General features: G+C 46.7%; 1 protein-coding gene across 1 annotated transcript in view; it reads right to left on the bottom strand.

Annotated features, from left to right (window-relative positions):
* Positions 1 to 13,051: 13,051 nt before the first annotated feature.
* Positions 13,052 to 22,244, bottom strand: part of LOC138582305 (retinol dehydrogenase 16-like) — a 134,570-nt gene continuing 125,377 nt past the window's right edge. The window contains exons 4-5 of the mRNA XM_069653469.1: positions 21,461 to 21,624; positions 13,052 to 17,886 (exon numbers count right to left, since the gene is read on the bottom strand). Of these exons, the coding sequence (XP_069509570.1) occupies positions 17,675 to 17,886; positions 21,461 to 21,624 (376 nt within the window). The 3' untranslated portion in view covers positions 13,052 to 17,674. The remainder of the gene's footprint in view (positions 17,887 to 21,460; positions 21,625 to 22,244) is intronic.

Below are 22,244 nucleotides of genomic sequence, written 5' to 3'. Positions count from 1 at the left end.
GGGAATTTAGCCCCAGCTCAAACCTGATAGCACCTGTCGGTACTGCATTTGGAATACCGAAAACCCCCACGCCATGTTAAGCTTTCTACGGTGAGGCAAGCAGAACCTGTTAATCGCTAGCAGGAGACCCAATGATGCACTCCTATAGGTACGTAACCAATCCCAAGGTAGTTTGACAACAGGTGTTCTGGGGCGGGCCTACGAAGGGACGTTCGGCCCGGAACACGTGTTAGAGTTATTGTACATATTAAATAGGAGACTGAAGGTTCCTAGGGCTGTTATTATCGTTGCTTACTCAAATATTCGGCTCAAATATAATACGTTTTCATTCGTACACCACTTAAAAGGCATCAGTATGCCACAAAACAAACTGACACCACAATAATGTGCTTTTCAAAGAATTGTAATCATGGAAAATAAGTTCATAAAAAGAGAATCAAATTCAATCAACAATAAACCAGTGTGTAACTCTACTGTTCATATTTGTTTTTATACAGTGAATACAGTAGGGTCAGTGGTTGTGTTTACACATCACACAACACCATCTTTCTAATACACAATTACACAATTAGCAAGATTATTATGCATATCTTCATTTGCATCTAATAGGCACCTTAGGAGGTGGAATGATTGCCGAAGCGTTTCGGATTTTCCAACAATCCTTCTTCAGGGATTCGGTGCCTATTATTTCTTAAACAATTAGTTGCTTGTGTCCTTAATGTGGCCGAGGAGGAGGACCTAAAAATGATATATAATAACTTAGTGTCAGGGGAAACCTTTAAATATATTTATCTAGTGAGGATCATAACCTTCAAAGCAACGACTGACTTCAGGGCCTCGTCAGTTGGTGAACACGTTGTTCCGGACTGTATTCTATCTTCATACAGTAGTGAGGGTGATTTGGATAATGTCAACGGGATCTTGATGCTGCTCGTCAAGAGAGCTTATAAGTCACTGCAGGCAGCCGCTGTCTGCTGTGTCTGTGATTTAACGATCAGAGCAATCTATGGTAGACAGAAAGCCGAGGGTTGTTGTCAGGGCTGTGCGTGTTTTGGCATGGCACTATGATCAGTGTAGCCAAAAATAGATCTGCCTAATCTATACTAGAGGTGCCAATTACACATTCATTAGGTTAAAAAGTATGCGTATATATACAGCTGATAGTTAGTCGAAATGTGTAACATGGCACGTGTATACATAACAAGGATCAGTGGAGTAACAAGACTAGCTACATATGTAAAAGCTCATGGGAGCAACAAGAAGAACTCACCTATGGGCATGGCGTCCTCTTGACCACTGACGATTGCTGTAAAGGCGCTCGTTTGCGGGTCGCCGTGCTTAGTATGGTTGCTAAATTACGTTTGTGCATGCGCAAACAAATCGTAGAGTAGCCATCTTGGTGTGGGAGCGTCGCTATGGTGACACACCACGACAGAGGTTACACTGTGAACTCACTCCATAAAGAGGATTAGGACAGTATTCATGTGTCTACCTGGTCTGAACGCTATATTAGCTTTGAGTTACTATTGTTACACTTACTCATTCATCAAACGATCCATATAGTCTGTAATCACAGGGGGAGGAGCACATATCCGAACTAAGTCAGTCGGAGGAAAAGATTCAATCGGCTTTGTGTTACGTCACGTAGACTTGGTAAGAACACAGGGCAGAGGACCTCAGCGTATTTGAAACTGATGGATGGACAGTCCTAGATCGACTAGTGGGAACCAGTCCCGGATATTCCGATCGGATAATTAAATAGGCAACTGATTCACAGAGGTTCCTTGGAACCGTAAACAAGGCTACAAAGTGGCTCTGAGAATGGACAGATGTGCATACAATCTTTCACATAGCTTGGGAATGGTCATAGGTACAAAAAATATACGATTAAACCACATTTATTTTGTCACACTTGTACCGTATTGAATGCACAATGGTTAGACCCTAAGGACAGGGTGACAATTTGTGGTTACAAAAGATCGGGTGTGCAACATAAGGAATGTTCAAACACAATCAGAATACATCTCTTTTGCGAAACAAACTCAGCAATCGACAATAATGAATGCGCTTTGGTCAGTCTCTATTCAGATGGGTTACAAAGTGGACATTATACCCAAGTAATGCTCAGACGCTGTCATGATTCCTGCCCCTCATGTCCCCAGCCCTCCAAGATGTCAGGCTGGAGCCAGGCCACGACCACCTACGTGGCCCTCAAGGCCCTCTCCATCCCTCCAAAGACCCACTTGGAGTCAGACTTGGCGCTTGTGGCACCAGACTCACTCACTCCCATAGGATAACATTGGGGATTGGACTTCTAGTGCATTGATGGGGACAAGATGGATGCCCCCACATATTTCGGTTCCGAGAACTGCATGTGCTGTTAGTCTTTTGGGTGTGGTTCAGCCCAGAGACACCTGGGATACCCGGAGACTATTTAAGCCACACCCAGGCTGAGAAACATGGTTTGCATTTTCTGCACCTGCAGGGTGACACTTACCGTGTTCGGATCGGTCTCCAGTAGGCCTGCATCTTTCTTCTGCGCTCAGCTCCTGCAAGAACAAGAACACCGTTAGGAACAGCTTTACCTTGCAGCGCTTCTGCCCATCATTCACTGCTCATTCTGTTCTGCGGGCATCTTTGGCGGTGTCATTCCCATCCCGGCACGCCGCTTCCTAAGGAAAAGGGAAAAGAACAGAAAAAAGGCATTAGTAAGCATTCTGCAAATCTTCGCTTATTTTTAAATACTGTATGAGTTTCAAACGTTTACCTGAATCCCAGCCTCTCTGGGGGAACTCCATCTCTGGAACTTCCCATCCATCTGCAAGAGGGAAAAGACACTCCAGGTTAGCGTGGAAACATCTAGATGTGCCGCATACCGCGCTTACCCACCGCATTTGTTCTTCATAACCGGCATCCATTCTGAAAACGTTGCGGCACCTAAAAGACACAGAAAAAAGAACTCAGTCAATGCAAATAAGAAAGGGGTGCAGCGCGCATCGTGCTCTCACTCACCTTCAGCGCTACTCATCTCAGCAGCACGCCGCCATCCCCGGACGCTGGCCATCATCTAAGGAAGGAAAGGAGCGAAGTTAGAGAACTGTTCAAAAGACTCATTATACTTACCTGTCGGACTCTTGCCAGTGAAGTAACTAGGCAGCAACGAGCCCGCATCAATCAACGCGCCCCTGCGCTGAAAGCAGGATGGAGATCACACTATCCAAGAAAACAAGGTGAGCTGTGGATCAAAGGGAAGGGTTGGACCCCGGGAAGAAGGGGTTCAAGCACACAAAGACAATAGGGAGTTAAACTCTACCAATCCTGTGTTTCATGCCCAGTCTCCAGTCGAATAGCCTCCAGGGAAGGGTTTGTGGTCGTAAGAGGTCAGAACAGGCTGAGTGACGTCCCCGTGGATACCAGGTGAGCGTTACAGAACGCAAAGCCTCACATCAAAATCCACCTGGGCGTCATGGAAACGTCAGAAACCGACCAATTAGCCCACATGTTGGGGCAGCTACGTTCCGAAGTACATGCAGCCAGGCAGGAGACCAACACCCTGAGGAGAGACCTGATAGTAGCCAAAGAACGCACTGATGATTTAAGCCGGCAACTTCTCCAGTCACAAGCAGGGCATGCACCATTGCCGGGAAGCGTGCCCTCGATGCCAGCGCCATCAGCCAATCCCGTTCAGATAACCCTTCCTGGGGCAGTTCCCTTGGCCCTGCCCCGAACGATTTACGGGGGATCCCAAGAGGTTTGCAACGTTCATGAACCAGTGCCACCTGCACTTCCTTTGTAGGCCAGGGGCCTTTCTGAATGACCAATCACGGGTCGCTTTTGTGCTATCCTACCTGAGTGGTAGCGCTGCGGACTGGTCTGTACCCTTTGTGGCCCAAGACGATCCTTTGCTGCATGACTTCAGGGGCTTTCAGCAGGAGATGGAAAAGCTGTTCGCCCGTCGTACTCATGGGCAGGCATTAGACAAACTTCTGTCCCTATGCCAAGGGAATCAAGACCTATTAACATACATAGCCACGTTCAATAGACTCATAGTTGAAGCAGAATGGCCAGTGGAGAAGAGAACCACGTTATTTCATTGGGGGATGCGGGGGGGGGAGCTCAAGGATGTTCTCGTACAAGTAATGAACCCCCCGAAAGACTGCTCAGAATTCATTGACCTTGTTGTTCAACTGGATCATAGGTTGCAGGACCGAAGAGCAGATCGGACCAGACCGGACCCTCGCCCTATGTCTGCGTTCAAAGGACAATACTGCCCGAACATCGGAAGGTTCAGGAGAACCAATGCAAATCGGGGGGGTCAGATCCCCCTTGACTAAAGCAGAAAGGGATAAAAGGAGACAGCAGCAGTTATGTCTGTACTGTGGATGGTCAGGTCATTTCCTTAAAGAGTGCCCTTTGAAGCCACCGAGGAGGACGGTAGGGGCCACGGACAAGGAAGATACCATCAAGGAATCGGAAAACTCTCCAGCCCGGCAAGTGTAGGGGTTCATTTGTTGAGCTAAGTAAGTGAACTACATACCTCCCATTTTGCACTATCTGTGGTCTTGATCAATCACCAACAACCATCTCGGATGCACGCAGTAATAGCGTACATAGACAGTGGAGCCGTTGGGAATTACATTGACCAGGATGTTGCGGCAAACATGGGGCTTCCGTTACGCCCTAAATCAACCACCGACACTGTTACCACTGTCGACAGCACAGAAATAGCTTCTGGTCCAGTATCCCAATGCACTGCAGCTTTAACCCTTCTGTGCCAGGATGGACACCAAGAATCTATAGTTTTCGACCTCATTAAGGCACCACAGTTGCGGTTGATTTTGGGAATGCCATGGTTGGTAGCTCACAATCCTCGAATCGATTGGTGAGCAAAAGAATTGGCCTTTCCCGAGACTTGCGCCCACACATGTTATCGCCAAGAGAAACAACCAATAGACACCAGAACCTCCACGCTTGTGACTGTGGCAATCGGCACCCTACCAAGTGAATACCAGGACTTTCAAGATGTCTTTCAGAAAGAACAGGCTAATACCCTGCCACCGCATAGACCATAGGATTGCCAAATCGACCTGATAGCTGGCGCACAAATCCCTTGTGGGCGAATTTACACACTCACGGAACCAGAAAACCAGCACCGGAAGGCCTATCTTGACCAATACCTGGCCAACGGGTTCATCCGTCCCTCGAAGTCTTCAGCAGCCAGTCCTCTATTCTTCGTACCAAAAAAGGAGGGGGACTTGAGAACGTGCATCGACTATCGCGCACTGAACCAGATTACCGTAAAAAATCGCTACCCCCTGCCACTGATCTCTGAATTGCTTGATCAAGTCAAAGATGCCCAAATCTACACAAAACTAGAACTGAGGGGGGCATATCAACTTGTTCGCTTAAAACAGGGGGACGAATAGAAAACCGCTTTTCGCACCAAATACAGCTTGTACGAATATCAAGTAATGCCCTTTGGCCTTTGCAACGTGCCTGCTGCAGTTCAATACTTCATGAGCGATGTCCTACGGGAATTGATTGTCTGTGCTCTAGTGTACATCGACGATATCCTAGTATATTCTGCATCAAAGCAGGACCACGTTAAACACGTCCGATCCGTATTGGAGAAACTCCATCAACACCAGCTCTACGCCAAGCTCGAAAAGTGCTCATTCCATGTCTCCGAGGTGTAATTCCTGGGCTTTATTCTCAGCCCGAATGGAATCTGAATGGATGTACACAAGGTAGATGCTATCCTGAACTGCCCATCCTCAAATTCATTCAAGGTGTTTCAAAGTATGCTGGGTTTTGCAAACTTCTGCCGCCGGATCATCCCAGGATTTTCGCAAATTGTGCATCCCATCACGTCATTACTAAGGAAAAGCAACAAAAAGTTCCAGTGGACAACAGAAACCAAGGAGGCTTTCCAGGAACTCAAAGCAAGATTCACATGTGCCCCAATCTTACGCCACCCTCGCCCTGATCTCCCATACCTGGTGGAAACGGACGCCTCAAGCATGGCTATGGGAGCTGTCCTCTCACAAAAGGACCCCGAAACGGGTCAGTTACACCCTGTTGCCTTCTGGTCGCGTAAATTCACACCCCCTGAACTCAATTACACTATCACAGACAAAGAACTCCTGGCCATTAAGTCAGCCTTTAAGGCATGGCGGCACTACCTCTTGGGCGCCAGACACACAATCACCGTAATAACTGACCCCCAGAACCTCCAGTACCTAAAAACGGCAAAGGCCCAATCCTCACGACAACTACGTTGGGCGCTTTTTTTTGCTGAATATGACTACGTGATTACATTTCGACCAGGGGTGAAAAACGGGAAGGCCGTTGCCCTTTCCCGTATGGGGTGGAAGAGCAAGGGTATCAGACCCCCGACCCAATAGCAATCATCCCGAGTGACAAGCTCCTAGGAATCACAGCAACTATAACTCAGAAAGAATTACATGAAGAAATCCAAAACCTGATGAGTCCGGAGCAATTACAAGCGTGGAGTGCACAAGGAGAACATTACATGATAAAAAAATCAGTTGCCCTACTTCACGAATCTTTTATTCTTACCAAACCAAGAACTACGAGAACAAGTCATGTCCGGTTATCATGATTCCTTGATCGAGGGCCACCCTGGAATCGCTAAAACCCTAGCCAAGGTAAAACAAAATTATTGGTGGCCCACGTGGCGCAAAGACATTATCCAATTCATCCTATCTTGTGGAGTGTGTGCTCAAAACAAGTCATCCAAGCAGAAACTGGCTGGGCTATTACAACCATTGGAAATCCCACCAGTTGTCCCTCAATTTTATTACTGACTTACCACCCAGCCAAGGGTTTAACACTATTCTTCTGGTCGTGGACCTATTTTCAAAAATGGCACATTTCATTCCTCTTAAGGGGCTCCCAAATGCTTCCACTCTGGCAAAGGTATTTCATGAAGGCATTGTACGGCTCCATGGGTTTCCTTCAGTTTTGGTCTCAGACCGAGGTACTCAATTCGTATCTAACTTCTGGAGGAAATGCTGTTCTATGGCCCAGATCGACATCCGGCTATCCACCAGTCACCATCCCCAAACGGATGGTCAAACTGAGAGGACAAATCAGACGCTCGAGCAGTATCTGCGTTGCATGTTACACCAAGCTGAGGGAAGCTGGTTTGACCTATTATGGATAGCTGAATATGCTTATAATTATTCCCTACACACCAGCACTGGGCAGACACCCTTTTATACCATGTATGGCAGGCACCCACGTACTTCTGAGTTGGACGTTCCTACAACCCTGGAAATGCCAGCAGGCAAAACCTTGCACACAACCATTTCTCAAACCTTTAAAAGGGCAGCTGAACACCTACTTCAAGCTAAGAATCGCCAAAAGAAGTTTGCTGATCAACACCGAGCAAAGGCCCCCAACTACCAAAGTCTGGCTGGCGTCTAAACACGTGTCCATTAAAGCAGCCCGAACTTTCCGTCCAAGATACCTGGGTCCATTCACCGTCACCTCCGTGATAAATCCTGTGGCGGTCAGACTAGCTTTGCCGTCAAACATGCAGATTTATGTCCACGTGTCTCTCCTTAAACCTGTTCAACCTGGGACCCGGGTAGCAACGCCACCGCAACCAGTAGTAGTCGCCGGGGAGCCAGAATTCGAAGTCAAGGACATCCTAGATTCAAAATAAGTCAGATCCAAATTATACTACTTAGTAGACTGGAAGGGGTATGGTCAGGACATGGGAGCCTTGTGAGTACATCCATGCACCTCGCTTGCTTAGACAATTTCATCAAAACCATCCAACCAAACCAGAACCAGGCAGAAGAGCCACCTTGAGAGAGGCCTTGGGAGGAGTGCTGTCATGATTCCTGCCCCTCATGTCCCCAGCCCTCCAGGATGTCAGGCTGGATCCAGGCCACAACCACCTACATGCCCTCAAGGGCCTCTCCATCCCTCCAAAGACCCACTTGGAGTCAGACTTGGTGCTTGTGGCACCAGACTCACTCACTCCTTTAGGATAACATTGAGGATTGGACTTGTAGTGCATTGATGGGGACAAGATGGATGCCCCCACATATTTCGGTTCCCAGACCTGCATGTGCAGTCTAGTCTTGGGTGTGGCTCAGCCCAGTGACACCTGGGATACCCAGAGACTATTTAAGCCACACGCAGGCTTAGAAACATGCTTTGCGTTTTCTGCACCTGCAGCATGACACTCACCGTGTTCGGATCGGTCTCCAGTAAGCCTGCATCTTTCTTCTGCGCTCAGCCCTGCAAGAACAAGAACACCGTTAGGAACAGCCTCACCTTGTGACGCTTCTGCCCATCATTCACCGCTCCTTCTGTTCAGCGGGCATCTTCGGCGGTGTCATTCCCATCCCGGCACGCTGCTTCCTAAGGAAAAGGGAAAAGAACAGAAAAAAGGCATTAGTAAGCATTCTGCAAATCTTCGCTTATTTTTAAATACTGTACGAGCTTCAAACGTTTACCTGAATCCCAGCCGCTATGGGGGAACTCTGTCTCCGGAACTTCCCATCCATCTGCAAGAGGGAAAAGACACTCCAGGTTAGTGTGGAAACATCTAGAGGCGCCGCATACCGCGCTTACCCACCGCATTTGTTCTTCATAACTGGCATCCATGCTGAAAACGTCGCGGCACCTAAAAGACACAGAAACAGAACTCAGTTCAATGCAAATACGAAAGGGGTGCATCGCGCATCGCGCTCTCACTCACCTTCAGCGCTACTCATCTCAGCAGCACGCCTCCATCCCCGGACGCCGGCCATCATCTAAGGAAGGAAAGGAACGAAGTTAGAGAACTGTTCAAAAGACTCATTATACTTACCTGTCGGACTCTTGCCAGTGAAGTAACTAGGCAGCAACGAGCCCACATCAATCAATGCGCCCCTGCGCTGAAAGCAGGACGGAGAGCACACTATCCAAGAAAACAAGGTGAACTGTGGATCAAAGGGAAGGGGTGGACCCCGGGGACGAAGGGGTTCAAGCACACAGAGACAATAGGGAGTTAAACTCTACCAATCCTGTGTTTCAGGCCCAGTCTCCAGTCGAATAGCCTCCAGGGAAGGGTTCGAGATCGTAAGAGGTCAGAACAGGCTGAGTGAGGTCCCCATGGATACCAGGTGAGCGTTACAGACACAGATCATGTACATACAATTCTTCACATACCCGGGGCATGATCATGGGTACAAAAGGTATATTATTAGAACATATTTATGAGGGCACACATGTACTGTTGTGGATGCGCAATGGTTAGTCCCTATGAACAGGGAGACCATCTGTGTTTAAAAAAATCCGGTGTACAACATAAGGCATGTTCATACACAGTTAGAGCACATCGCTTTAGCAAAACTCAGCATTTGGCAGTAATTAGTGTGCACTGGTCAGCCTCTGTGCAGAGGGCTTTATGAGGACACCAATTGGACCCTAAACATAAGCAATGTTCAGATACGATTAGAACACATAACTTGAGAGGACTCAATAGTTCATCCGTCTCTCTCTAGGGAGGTTCATGAAAACAACAATCGAACATTGTTCATAATGGGAGGTCACACCGAACACTGGTCGCACCTTGCGCCTGTAGTCTTTCCCACCTTCATAATCGCAGTGGTCAGTATCCACCCTGTATGGGGTGCCACCCCTTAATATGAATCTGGTTTAAACAAAACACATAAGGTCTGATTCACAGTTCATTCCTCTTGGTTGGATGCAGTCTAAAAGATCTATCCAGAGTACCTCTCGTTGGAGCAATTCCCTATTAAGGTCACCACCCCTGCTTCCCAGTTTTACTTTTTCCAGAATCACACATTTTAGTTGGACAATGGTATGACGTGCTTCAGAGAAATGCATCGCTACTGGTGATTTTGGATTTTCGTCCTTATGTTGGATTTGTGTTCCGTCCACAGGATTTTTGCTTTTCTTGTGGTGATTCCAACATAGTAGTATCCACACGGGCATTTCAATGCGTAGACTACATTTTTAGAGTTGCATGTGCAGGAGTGTCTCAACATGATGGCTTCACCGGAGTGTGGATGTGCAATGATGTCCCCTGTTATTATGTTTCCACAATGTTGACAATTGAGACACGGTTGTATCCCTTCGAATGTCCTACTGTTGTGTTCAGATGTACGTATTTCCGCATTTATCAGGCTGTTCCGTAGGGCTTTGCTATTTCGGTATGCAAAGGTAGGTGGTTCTCTGAACAGAGGCTGTAGAGTTGGATCCATCTGTAGCATGGGCCAGTTCTTTTTAATGTTCCCTTTTATCTTCCGACTTTGTAGGTAATGTTGGTGACGTAGATCAATGTCTCCCCTTGTTTTGGTGGTTTGGGTGTCAGGAGTGTAGCTCTTTCTATGGCGTCTATGGCGTCCACTCTTGATGCTATCCCTGAGATGAGTGGGGGCCTTAACCCCTTTTGCGGAATTTCGTCCGTAGGGTGTCAGATTGTCTCTCATATTCATCCCTCTTCGAGATGTTTCTCCTGTACCGAAGAAATTGGCTTAATGGCACCCTTTCAATAGTGCGTTTAGGGTGGAATCTGGTCGCCAGTAGTAGGCTATTGTGGTCAGTTGTCTTGGTGTACATTCTTGTCTCCAGGGTGTTGCTCCGGTTGTAAATTTCCACGTCTAAAAAATGGATGCTTGTCTTGCTGATACAGGTCGTAAATTTGATGCGTGGGTGCATATTGTCCATCATCTCGAAGACCTTTTTTTTAGCTCTTCCTCTGGACCTAACCAGATTCCAAATACATCATCAATGAATCGGACGAAAAGCAGGAGATGTTGTTCCCACCTGGTGAACTTAGGACATGTTCATGTTCTATAGATAGTACATATACGCATTCGCGTAGGTAGGTGCCATGGCCGCTCCCATGCTTGTACCTGATAACTGGAGGAAGTACTTGTCCCTGAACTCAAAGAAGTTATTCATCAGGACTAGTTTAAGGAGGGCGAGGACGAAGAGTCTGTCACCTTGACAATTGGGTGATCGTAGTAGTCGCCATTCGATTGCTTCCAACCCTGCCTCGTGTGCGATGTTAGTATAGAGGGACGTGACGTCCATTGTGAAGAGGGTATCCCTTAATTCCAGGAATACGATGTTCCTCAGTCTATTTAAAAAGTGCATTGTATCTCGTATGTAGGTTTCTGTGGTCTGGATCAGTGGCTGTAGTACTTTATCGAGATATCTTGCGAGTGATTCTAGAATGCTGTCAGTGGCAGCTATTATAGGTCTCCCATGAGGTTTGTCAAGGCTCTTGTGCATCTTGGGTAGGTTGTTTAATACTGGAGTGATTGGGTATTTATTCTCCAGGAATCTGCGTGTTTTGTCAGAGATTCCATCTCTGTCAAGAGCCTCATCAAGGACATGTTGGATAAGCGTTCGAATCTGTTCAGTCGGGTTACACAGGATCTCCCTGTATGTTTCAGAGGCTGATAGTTGTCTCTGTATTTCATCAAGATAGTCCGACCTGTTCATGAGGACAAGCGCTCCCCCCTTATCCGCAGGTTTGAAGATTATGTCTTCATTGTTCAGCAGGTTCCAGAGGACCTGTCTCTCCTGATTGGAAAAGTTACTGTATTTCTTGGTATTAAACGACAGTCTCTTAAGATCTTCCAGTACTGTCTTTTCGAATACAGATAGTACATAATTTGGTACTGGTGGATTGAACTTGCTTTTCAGCGCCATCTCAAGATACCGAGATGATTCTTCATTTGTTTCCTCCATTTCTAATCCTCCGAAGACTTTTTCCTTATTAATTTGAAGAAGTCTATCTTTTCCCGAAGGAGATTACTACAATGCTCGGGGACAAAAGAGAGTCCTTTTCTAAGCACTCCTAGTTCCAATCGTGAAAGGGTGTAAGAAGAAATGTTGACCACTAGGTCTTCTTGTTGAGTGGTTTCTTCCTTTGAGGATTTTTTCTCTTTTCCCCTTCTAGTGGGCCCTTTTCTAAAAAAACACTGGTGCTTGGATTTTTTCTTTTTTCCCCTTCTAGTGGGGCCTTTTCTAAAAAAAACACTGGTGCTTTCTTCCGATCTAGTCTCGTTTGATGGTACGAGGTTGTCTTCTATGGTAACCTCCGATGCCCCTTCTAGTTCTGTGCTTGATGCCTCAGAGGAGGTAGCCTCTGTGTTTGTCGGACCTGTCTTCGGTACACGTGTTCATGGTGGTCTGTTGGGATGTTGGACGTAGTATTCCTGCCAGGTGTATACTATTTCCAATTTGTAATCCTGGGTGTCCCTTCTGAATTTCCTGATTTTTTTGGTCTCCAATTCCTGCTTGCATCTTTCTAGCTTGTTATTCGTGTCCTCAAGTATTTGTTGTTACTGTTGTGCTGTGATCCCTTTGCTGATACTTGACGTAATAGCATCAATGTCTTTGTCTAGAGATATTAGGCTCTTGGCTAATTCTTCTATCGTGATTATAATCAGATCTAAACTGCACCTATTTAATATTTGACGCCACCGCTTCACAAACAAAGGGTTTTCCTTACAAAGGGTTGGTTCAAGATTAACTCTTAGGCCTCGTGGGATTCTTTGTGCTTTATGATACTGCGCTAATGTGGTTGCATGGAGTTTGAGATTAATTTACGGCGGATTTTCCTTTCTAGTTGTCTAATTACATTCTCAGGTTTCTCTGTGGATCGAACTTCATCACCGGTAGTTTTGATCAGATTGAGAATCCTTTTGGCTTCCTCTTGACTGAACCCTAGGGTCTCAGCTCTATTGGTTGTTGATTGATCTATTTGTGCAAAGGACATTGCAGCGTGGGTAAATCACTTGACTCTGGATTGTGTGCTCCCCCTTGGTTGTGGCCACAACAAGAAAGGTCAAGAAAAGAGGGGGGGGGGGGTAGGGAGGCACTACTACATTTGTTTGTTCCTTAGACCTAGGATGATATAGTTGCCGTTAAATATTTAAATACTGTAGTCCATCATAAATGTAAATTTAAAAGTCTTTCAGGTGCAAATGGGTCAAACGGTCTTTAGGCCACTCAAGACCGTGAGGGGAAGATAAGGCAAACAGAACCTGTTAACCACTAACAGGAGACCCAATGATGCACTCCTATAGGGACGTTACCAGTCCCATGGTAGTTTGACAACAGGTGTTCTGGGGCGGGCCTACGAAGGGGCGTGCGGCCCGGGAACACGTGTTAGAGTTATTGTAGATATTAAATAGGACACTAAAGGTCCCTAGTGCTGTTATTATCGTTGCTTATTCAAAAATTCAGCTCAAATATAATACGTGTTAATTCGTACACCACTTAAAAGGCATCAGTATGCCACAAAACAAACTGACACCACAATAATGTGCTTTTCAAAGAATTGTAATCATGGAAAATAAGTTCATAAAAGGAGAATCAAATTCAATCAACAATAAACCAGTGTGTGATTCTGCTGTTCATATTTGTTTTTATACAGTGAATACAGTAGGATCAGTGGTTGTGCTTACACGTCACACAACACCATCTTTCTAATACACAATTACACACTTAGCAAGATTATTATGCATATCTTAATTTGCATCTAATAGGCTCCTTAGGAGGTGGAATGATTGCTGGCACGTTTCGGATTTTCCAACAATCCGTCTTCAGGACTTCGGTGCCTATTATTTCTTAAACAATTTGTTCCTTGTGTCCTTAATGTTGTCCAGGAGGAGGACCTAAAAATGATATATAATAACTTAGTGTCAGGGGAAACCTTTAAATATATTTATCTAGTGAGGATCATAACGTTCAAAGCAACGACTGACCACAGGGCCTCATCAGCTGGTGAACACGTTGTTCCGGACTGTATTCTATCTTCATATAGAAGTGAGGGTGATTTGGATAATGTCAACGAGATCTTGATGCTGCGTGTCAAGAGCGCGTTTAAGTCACTGCAGGCAGCAGCTGTCTGCTGTGTCTGTGATTTAACGATCAGAGCGATCTATGGGAGACAGAAAACCGAGGGTTTTTGTCAGCGCTGTGCGTGTTGTGGCACGGCACTATGATCAGTGTAGCCAAAAATAGATCTGCCTAATCTATACTAGATGTGCCAATTCCATATTCATTAGGTTTAAGTATGCGTATATATCTAGCTGATATTTAGTCGAAGCGTGTAACATGGCGCTCGCACACATAACAAGGATCAGTGGAGTAACGAAACTGTATAAGGATATAGCTACATATGTAAAAGCTCATAGGAGCAACAAGAAGAACTCACCTACAGGCATGGCGTCCTCTTGACCACTGATGATCGCTGTAAAGACGCTCTTTCGCGGGTCGCTGTGTTTAGTATGGTTGCTAAATTACGTTCGCGCATGCACAAACAAATTGTAGAGTAGCCATCTTGGTGTGGGAGGGTCGCTATGGTGACATACCATGCCAGAGGTTACGCTGTGAACTCACTCCATAAAGAAGATTAGGACAGTATTCATGTGTCTACCTGGTCTGAACGCTATATTAGCTTTGAGTTACTATTGTTACACATACTCATTCATCAAACGATCCATATAGTCTGTAATCAGTCGGTTGGGTGCCCCTGCCCTGTTCTGTTAAGGAAAGGATTCAATCGGCTGTGTGTTACATCACGTAGACTTAGTAAGAACACTGGGCAGAGGACCTCAGTGTTTTTGAAACTGACGGGTGGACAGTCCTAGATCGACTAGTGGGAACCAGTCCCGGAAATTCCGATCAGATAATTAAATGGGCAACTGATTCACAGAGGTTCCTTAGAACCGTAAACAAGGCTACAAAGTGGCTCTGAGAATGGACACATCATATGCATACAATCTTTCACATATCTTGGGCATGGTCATAGGTACAACAAATATACTATTAAACCACATTTATTGTGTGACACTTGTACCGTATTGGATGCACAATGGTTAGTCCCTAAGGACATGGAGACCATTTGTGGTTACAAAAGAACGGGTGTGCAACATAAGGAATGTTCAAACACAATCAGAATACATCTCTTTTGCGAAACAAACTCAGCATTCAACAATAATTAATGCGCTTTGGTCAGTCTCTATTCAGAGGGGTTACAAAGTGGACATTATACCTAAGTAATGTTCAGACACAGATCATGTACATACAATCCTTCACATACCCATGGCATGATCATGGGTACAAAAGGTATATTATTAGAACATATTTATGAGGGCACACATGTACAGTTGTCGATGCACAATGGTTAGTCCCTATGAACAGGGAGACCATTTGTGTTTACAAAAATCGGGTGTACAACATAAGGCATGTTCAAACACAGTTAGAACACATCTCTTTAGCAAAACTCAGCATTTGGCAGTAATTAGTGTGCACTGGTCAGTCTCTGTGCAGAGGGCTTTAAGAGGACACCAATTGGACCCTACAGATAAGCAATGCTCAGATACGATTAGAACACATACCTTGAGGGGACTCCACCCCAATAGTTAATCATGCATAATTGTCCGTCTCTCTCTAGGGAGGTTCATGAAAACCACAATTGAACATTGTTCATAGTGGGAGGTCAGACTGAACACTGGTCGCACCTTGCGCATGTAGTCTTTCCCACCTTCATAATCGCAGTGGTCAGTATCCACCCTGTATGGGGTGCCACCCTTTATTATGAATCTGGTTTAAACAAAACACATAAGGTCTGATTCACAGTTCATTCCTCTTGGTTGGATATAGTCGAAAAGATCTATCCAGAGTACCTCTCGTTGGAGCAATTTCCTATTAAGGCCATCACCCCTGCTTCCCAGTGTGACTTTTTCCAGAATTGCACATTTTAGTTGGGCAATAGTATGACGTGCTTCAGAGAAATACATCGCTACTGGTGATTTTGGATTTTTCGTCCTTATATTGGATTTGTGTTCCGTCCACCAGATTTTTGCTTTTCTTGTGATGATTCCAACATAGTAGTATCCACACGGGCATTTCAATGCGTAGACTACATTTTTAGAGTCGCATGTGCAGGAGTGTCTCAACTATGTTGACAATTGAGACATGGTTGTGTCCCTTTGAATGTCCTACTGTTGGGTTCAGATGTACGTATTTCCACATTTATCAGGCTGTTCCGTAGGGCTTTGCTATTTCGGTATGCAAAGGTAGGTGGTTCTCTGAACATAGGCTGTAGAGTTGGATCCATCTGTAGCATGGGCCAGTTCTTTTTAATGATCCCTTTTATCTTCTGACTTTGTAGGGAATGTGTGTTGACTTAGACTAATGTCTCCCCTTGTTTTGGTGGTTTGGGTGTCGGGAGTGTATCCATTTCTATGGCGTCCACTCTTGATGCTATCCCTGAGATGAGTCTGTACGGTTTAGACGGAATCTGTACCAGGAGGGATCCAGTAAAGACGTAAAATTATTAAAGATGCGAAGGATAGATGTAGAATGATCAAGAAACCTAGGAAACTCTCAAGCATCTCTTGGTGTTTTGTCCTCCTTTGAAGTGCTTGAAATTGAAGCACTTTAAACACTTATTTTTACAGAGCGACTCGATTGAATGAAAATTATTTTGGGCAAAGTATTTGAATGGTCACCCTGTGTCAACTGCTATCGCTGTAGTAAACTTTTAAAATAGCTTGCATTTGGGGAGAAAAGACACCGTACACAGGTCATTTTGTGCAGTTGACAGCATATTAAATGGACATTTTTTTAATAGGTTTTATAAGGAAACTATTAAATTGCTAGAACTATTTTTAGATTATAAAGATGATGTATCTGTAAGAATAACCAATCATGACTCAGCTAAGTCACATAGTAAGTTGAAGGAATATTTGACTTTTTTGGGGACTGTTGATTGGTTTTGTACATTTGATTTAATTGTGGTATATTGTTTTTATTTGAAAGGCCTTTTGATATTGTTAAGGTAAGCATTGTTAAGGTTGAATATCACTGATTTAACCAATAAACAATTACACTTATTTTTAAAAAAGCAACATATTTTTTTTGTGGGTGCGGGGGAGAGGAGATGCCCTGTTAGCAGTTCATGATGTTCCCATCCAGCAGACTGGTTGCCATCGGGAGACGAGATGTGGCGAATGTACCTTCGTGGCCAATTATTCATAATTAAGGCGACCTTTGCACATCACTCACCACAGCAGAGCTACTGCCCAGGGTGGGTTCTTTAATAAATCTAACAAAATACTTGTTTATGGGAGACCAAGGCCTGTAGCACTCAGTCCTGTGGCATTTGGTTTTGGGTTTGAGTGGATTGTTTCCAAAGTAATGACCCCAGGCTATGTCTTGACCCTCACCCCAAAAACGCTTGTGTCTCCTGCACCACGGCCCGTCCTGATTTTGCCCAGCTTCGATATGTCACCGTTCCTAGTGATAAGTCTCACATTTCTGGACATTCTATGAAATACGCATTTTTCAGAACTTTTTCTAGAAGAAGAGATTTGCCCTGATCAGTCAGTAATATTGAAGGCCAAAGCTTGCTCATACAACCTCCAGACAGATGCTCTCTTTTTATGCAAGGAGGCTGGTCCAAGATGTCATCCCATTCGCCTCCAATGTGGTGGGCCACACAGACCCTGGAAGGACATCCCACTAATAAAGACGTATGTTATGCTTGTGTATTCCATGCGCTGCGCAGGCAATTGGTATATGAATTGTGATTTCCTAAAACTGCGTCCCAAAAGTAGAATTCTGACCGATGGCAATGCCTGATGTCAGTAATGCGCATAGTTCAGGCCCGCTTGTCAGCCCTAACAAGAGCAATAAGCCGGTCAGCTACAGCTGTCGGGAGGTAGGAGATTGGGATGTAGATGAGCTTTGCGTCCCATCCTGCAGAGTAGCGGGTCCGCGGGTGAAGCGCCGTGAGGCCGTGCTCCATGCAGTCCGTGACAAGCGACAGGTTGCTACTGCATTTTGCCAGAATATCATTTGACAGCTTGCAAACTGTGAATAAAGAAAAGGAAGACCGCTTGAAAATTCCATGGTGATTACAATTAAAGGTACTAATGACATTATAAACGCCTGGCAGATACTCGAGCATTGGCAAAGCCAATAGTTTTGGCGTTTACTGTTGTTTTTTGCATTTTGCATTTTTCGGCACCCGAGTGCAAGCAGGAGAGTGCACGGTTTCAATGGAGGATGTGATAAGGGGTGCAGGTGTACCAGAGAATGGGAAGGGGAATAAAGCAAGGGAGGAAGCATTGATAGTGGTTTCCAGCGATGATGAGCAAGGGGAAAGATGAGCAAGAATTGGGCTGGTGTGGGTAGAGAGAGTGTAGGTCAGGTGAGTGGGTGGGAGCAGGGAGAGTGGGGTTACATGAGGGTGAGGGTAGATAAAGTGGGGTTGTGTGGGGGGCAAGGGAGAGAGAGTTTGGGTTGGGGTGGCTATGGGTAGAGCGAGTGGGGTGGGTGTGGGTGGGGGCTAGAGAGAGTGTGGGTAGGGTGGGTGGGGGTTAGAGAGGGAGGGATTTGGGTGGGGGTAGAGTGAGTGGGGGTTGGGTGGGGGCAGAAAGTGGGTGTTTGGTGGGTGGCTGGGGGTAGAGAGAGGGTGTGTATGTAGAGAGTTAGGGTTGGTGGGGGTAGAGGGAGTGGGGCATGATTGGTGTTTGGGGGGTAGAGATTGGGGGTAGGGGTAGAGTGAGTGGGGGTAGGAAGAGTGGGTAGGGGTAGACAGAGTGGGGGGTAGTAGAGAGTGGTCGGGTAGTAGTAGAGAGAGGCGGGTAGCAGAGAGAGTGGGGATAGTGTGTCTGGTATTAGAGAGAGTGGGGTAGGGTGAGTGGCGGTAGAGCCAGTGGGGCTAGAGAGAGATGGTGTGGTGGGTGGGGGTAGAGAGAGTTATGTTATGTTATGTTAATGGTACTTATATAGCGCACTGTCACCAATGGAATTTGTCCCCAGGCGTGGGGGTTTGGTTGGTGGGTGGGGTAGAGAGAGTGGGGGTAGGGTAGGTAGGTGGGGGTAGAGAGAGTGCCAGTAGGGTGGGTGAGAGTAGAGAGGTGGTTTGGTGGGTGGGAGTAGGGAGTGGGGATTTGGTGGGTGGGGTAGAGAGAGTGGTGGTAGGGTGAGTGAGGGTAGAAAGCAGGGGTTTGGTGGGTGGGGTTAGAGAGAGTAAGGGTTGGTTGGGAGTTGGGGTAGAGAGTGGGGGTAGGGAGGGTGGTTGGGGGTAGCAATAATGGGGTATGGTAAGTGGGGGTGGAGAGAGTGGGTGGATAAGGCAGAGAGAGTGGGGTAGGGTGGGCGTGGGTAGAAAGAGTAGGGTAGTGTGGGTAGGGGTAGAAAGAGTGGTGGTAATGTGGGTGGGGGTAGAGAGAGTGGGCTGGGCTGGGTGAATGGAGAGCGAGTGGGGGCAGGGTGGGTGGGGGTATAGAGAGGTGGTTTGGTGGGTGGGAGTAGAGGGAGTGGGGGTTTGGTGGGGGGTGTAGAGAGAGTGGTGGTAGGTAGTGGGTGAGGGGAGAGAACAGGGAGTTGTTGGCTGGGATAGGGGATGGCTGGGGGTAGAGAGAGTTGGGGTAGAGAGTGGGGATAGGGAGGATGGGTGGGGGTAGCAATCACTGGGGTATGGTGGGTGAATAGGGCAGAGAGAGTGGGAGCAGTGTGGGTAGGAGTATAGAGAGTGGGAGTGGGCTGGGTGGGGGTAGAGAGAGTGGGGGGTTGGTTTGGTGGGTGGGGATAGAGAGTGTGGGGGTAGAGAGAGTGGGGGTAGGGTCACATGGGGGTTGAGAGAGTTGGGGTTTGGTGGCTGGGGGTAGCGATAATGAGGTTGGGTGGGGTACAGAGAGTGGGAGTACGGAGGGTAGGGGGTAGAGAGAGTTGGGGTTTGGTGGATGGCTGCAGGTAGAGAGGGGGCGGGTATGTAGAGAGTGTGGGATAGAGAGAGTGGGGGTAGAGTGGGCACTGGTGGGTAGAGAGAGTGGGAGGTCCGGTGGGGTCCGGTGGGGGATTTAGGTAGAGTGGGGTTAGGTGGGGTTGGTTAGGAATAGGGAGCGTGGGGGTATAGTGGGAGAGTTGGGGTAGGGTGGCTGGGTAGAGGTAGAGAGAGTGGGGGTAGTGTGGGTGGGTAGAGATAGTGGAGTGGGGTGGGTGGAAGTAGAGAGCATGGGGGTGGAGGGGAGAGTGGGTGGCGATAGTTGTTTGGGGGCAGAAAACACGAGGAACAAAGCAACATCAGGAGGACCTGTCGAAACCCAAACAGCACATGTAATGGGGGCAGGCTAGTGTTAGAGAGAATAGGAGTGGGGTGAGTGGTGGTTGAGAGAAGGGCTGAATGGGGCTCGAAAGAGTGGGTGTGGGGGTAAAGAGGCCGATTCTGGAGGTCTAGAAAACAGATCTGCGGTTGAAAGTAGCTCAGATATAGGCCAAATACATGAATTAGCCTAAAATAACCTAATATTGCAACCTTACAAATCACTGCACGACTGGGAAATGGAATGCCTGCCACTCATCCTGCTTCTTGCAAAGCTGCTGATTAGAGCAAATATTGTTAGGGAACTCCTCATTTGGTATTACAGCAGAGGAGTTTGGAAAAAGAAACTTTAGTGAGTTGACATTGTAATGTCCCGTGGCATTGCCGGCTGCTCTGGCAACTAGATTTTCTCCTTTCAGAATCCCCTTCCCTCTCACTCTTCTTGAACCAATGTGGGCAAAACCAAACAAATCTCAGAGTGGCTGACCCTTCACTGCCAGTAAAATAGACTGAGCCCCTAGTGTTAGTTGTAAGAGATGGGATGCCAGTCTTGCAGTAGCAGGGCTGCTGGAGGCCAGAGCAGAGGCACACTGGCAGCACTGCATGAAGGTCGTAGACGTTCTGCACTAGGAGCGCCACAAAAGGGAAGGATTGAAGTACACCGGCAGAGCTGTGTCTGTGTCCTATGAGTGCTGGATTAAAAGGGGTGCTGCAGAGTTGAGGTACACTAGCAGAGCTGCATGTGGGATCCAGTAGGCCTGGATTGGAAGGGGTGCAAAGTGCATGACTGAGGTACATGGGAACAGGCCCACAGTGTGTTGGTACCAATTCTGGATTCTCAGGGATTGATGTACATCACAATTGTGCTGCCCTGGTAAAGCTGTTTGTGAAAGTCAGAGCAGTAAATATAAATACATATACATAGCTCTCAACTCACACGCTTTTGGCGGGTGTCACCCGCCTTGTAAACAGCTGCCTCACCCGCCAAGCCTCCTGCACGCCCATTCGTTTCAATGGGCCTCTCACCCGCCAAAAATAAAATCGGGTGTTTTCACTCGCCATTGCCACATAAATGGTTGAGAGCTATGCATATAGTATCTCTGTTAACATCTTAAACCTAGTTATAAATTATACAAAAACTGCTTAATGCTGTCCCGTTGCTACCCGAAATGTAATCAAAGAAGACCTTTCTGCACAATAGCAACCACCTCACCATGCCAACACTTTAAGCCAACCCCACCTCACATTTACATCCCTGTAATCTCCCCTCACCACCACTCCCATCCTGTACCCTCCTTCCCACCATATTGAGCCAAATCCAAATACTCTATTTACCGTTCTCAAAGTAGTGCTGCCCGTAGCTGTGCTTGACCTCGGGGGAGGCCTTCTCCCAGGCCTGAGTGACACTCTCACCCACAACCCGTGGGTCTGTGACTGGCGTATTGAAGAAGCCTGGCTCTATCATGGCGACTTTTACACCGAAGGGGCTCAGCTCCCTCCTAGGAAGAAAGAAGATTACATTTCTCTAAACGTACAATGGTATAAAATAGTATTCACAATTCAAGTTTATGGAGGAATCAGCATTTCCAAAGCCAGTAGGATCAAAAACATGGACCTTTGGGAAACCAGCAAAGCCACAGTCAAATGGACAGCACAGGTTCTGATGAAAATCTTCTGAAAAAAGTTAAGTAACCAGTCAGTTGTTCTTGAAGAAAAGACAGCAGCGCAAGAGGAATATTCCTGATGGCACACAGGCTGCAAGGTCTGCACAGTGGAGTTGAGGTCAACTCCCAATTAAAGAAAACAGCACTCCCAAAGCAAAGGAGCACCGAAAATGGCCTAAGGTAATTGTAACCCAAGCCCCCGAACAGGGAAGTTGAAAATGTAGCTGGTAGCCTTCTGAATGGAACAATGAAAATCCGGATTCCTGCTCCTTGGTCGTGGTGACGAAAGGGGGGAACCTTCGGCGGGCTTCGGCGGCAGCTTGAGAGAAGGGGTCGGCAGCAAAGGATTCTGCTCACTCCATGCTATTTGTGGTTTTGGTGCCTTTTTCTTAGCACCAAGGAGAAACGAATATCGCCAGTTGGATTCTCTTCGACTACTCGGTCCTGAACTCTTG

The sequence above is a fragment of the Ambystoma mexicanum genome, chromosome 3q, assembly GCF_040938575.1.
Source record: "Ambystoma mexicanum isolate Mex_15411 chromosome 3q, UKY_AmexF1_1, whole genome shotgun sequence".
Taxonomy (NCBI): Eukaryota; Metazoa; Chordata; class Amphibia; order Caudata; family Ambystomatidae; genus Ambystoma; species Ambystoma mexicanum.
This window is presented reverse-complemented; position numbering and strand designations above follow the sequence as displayed.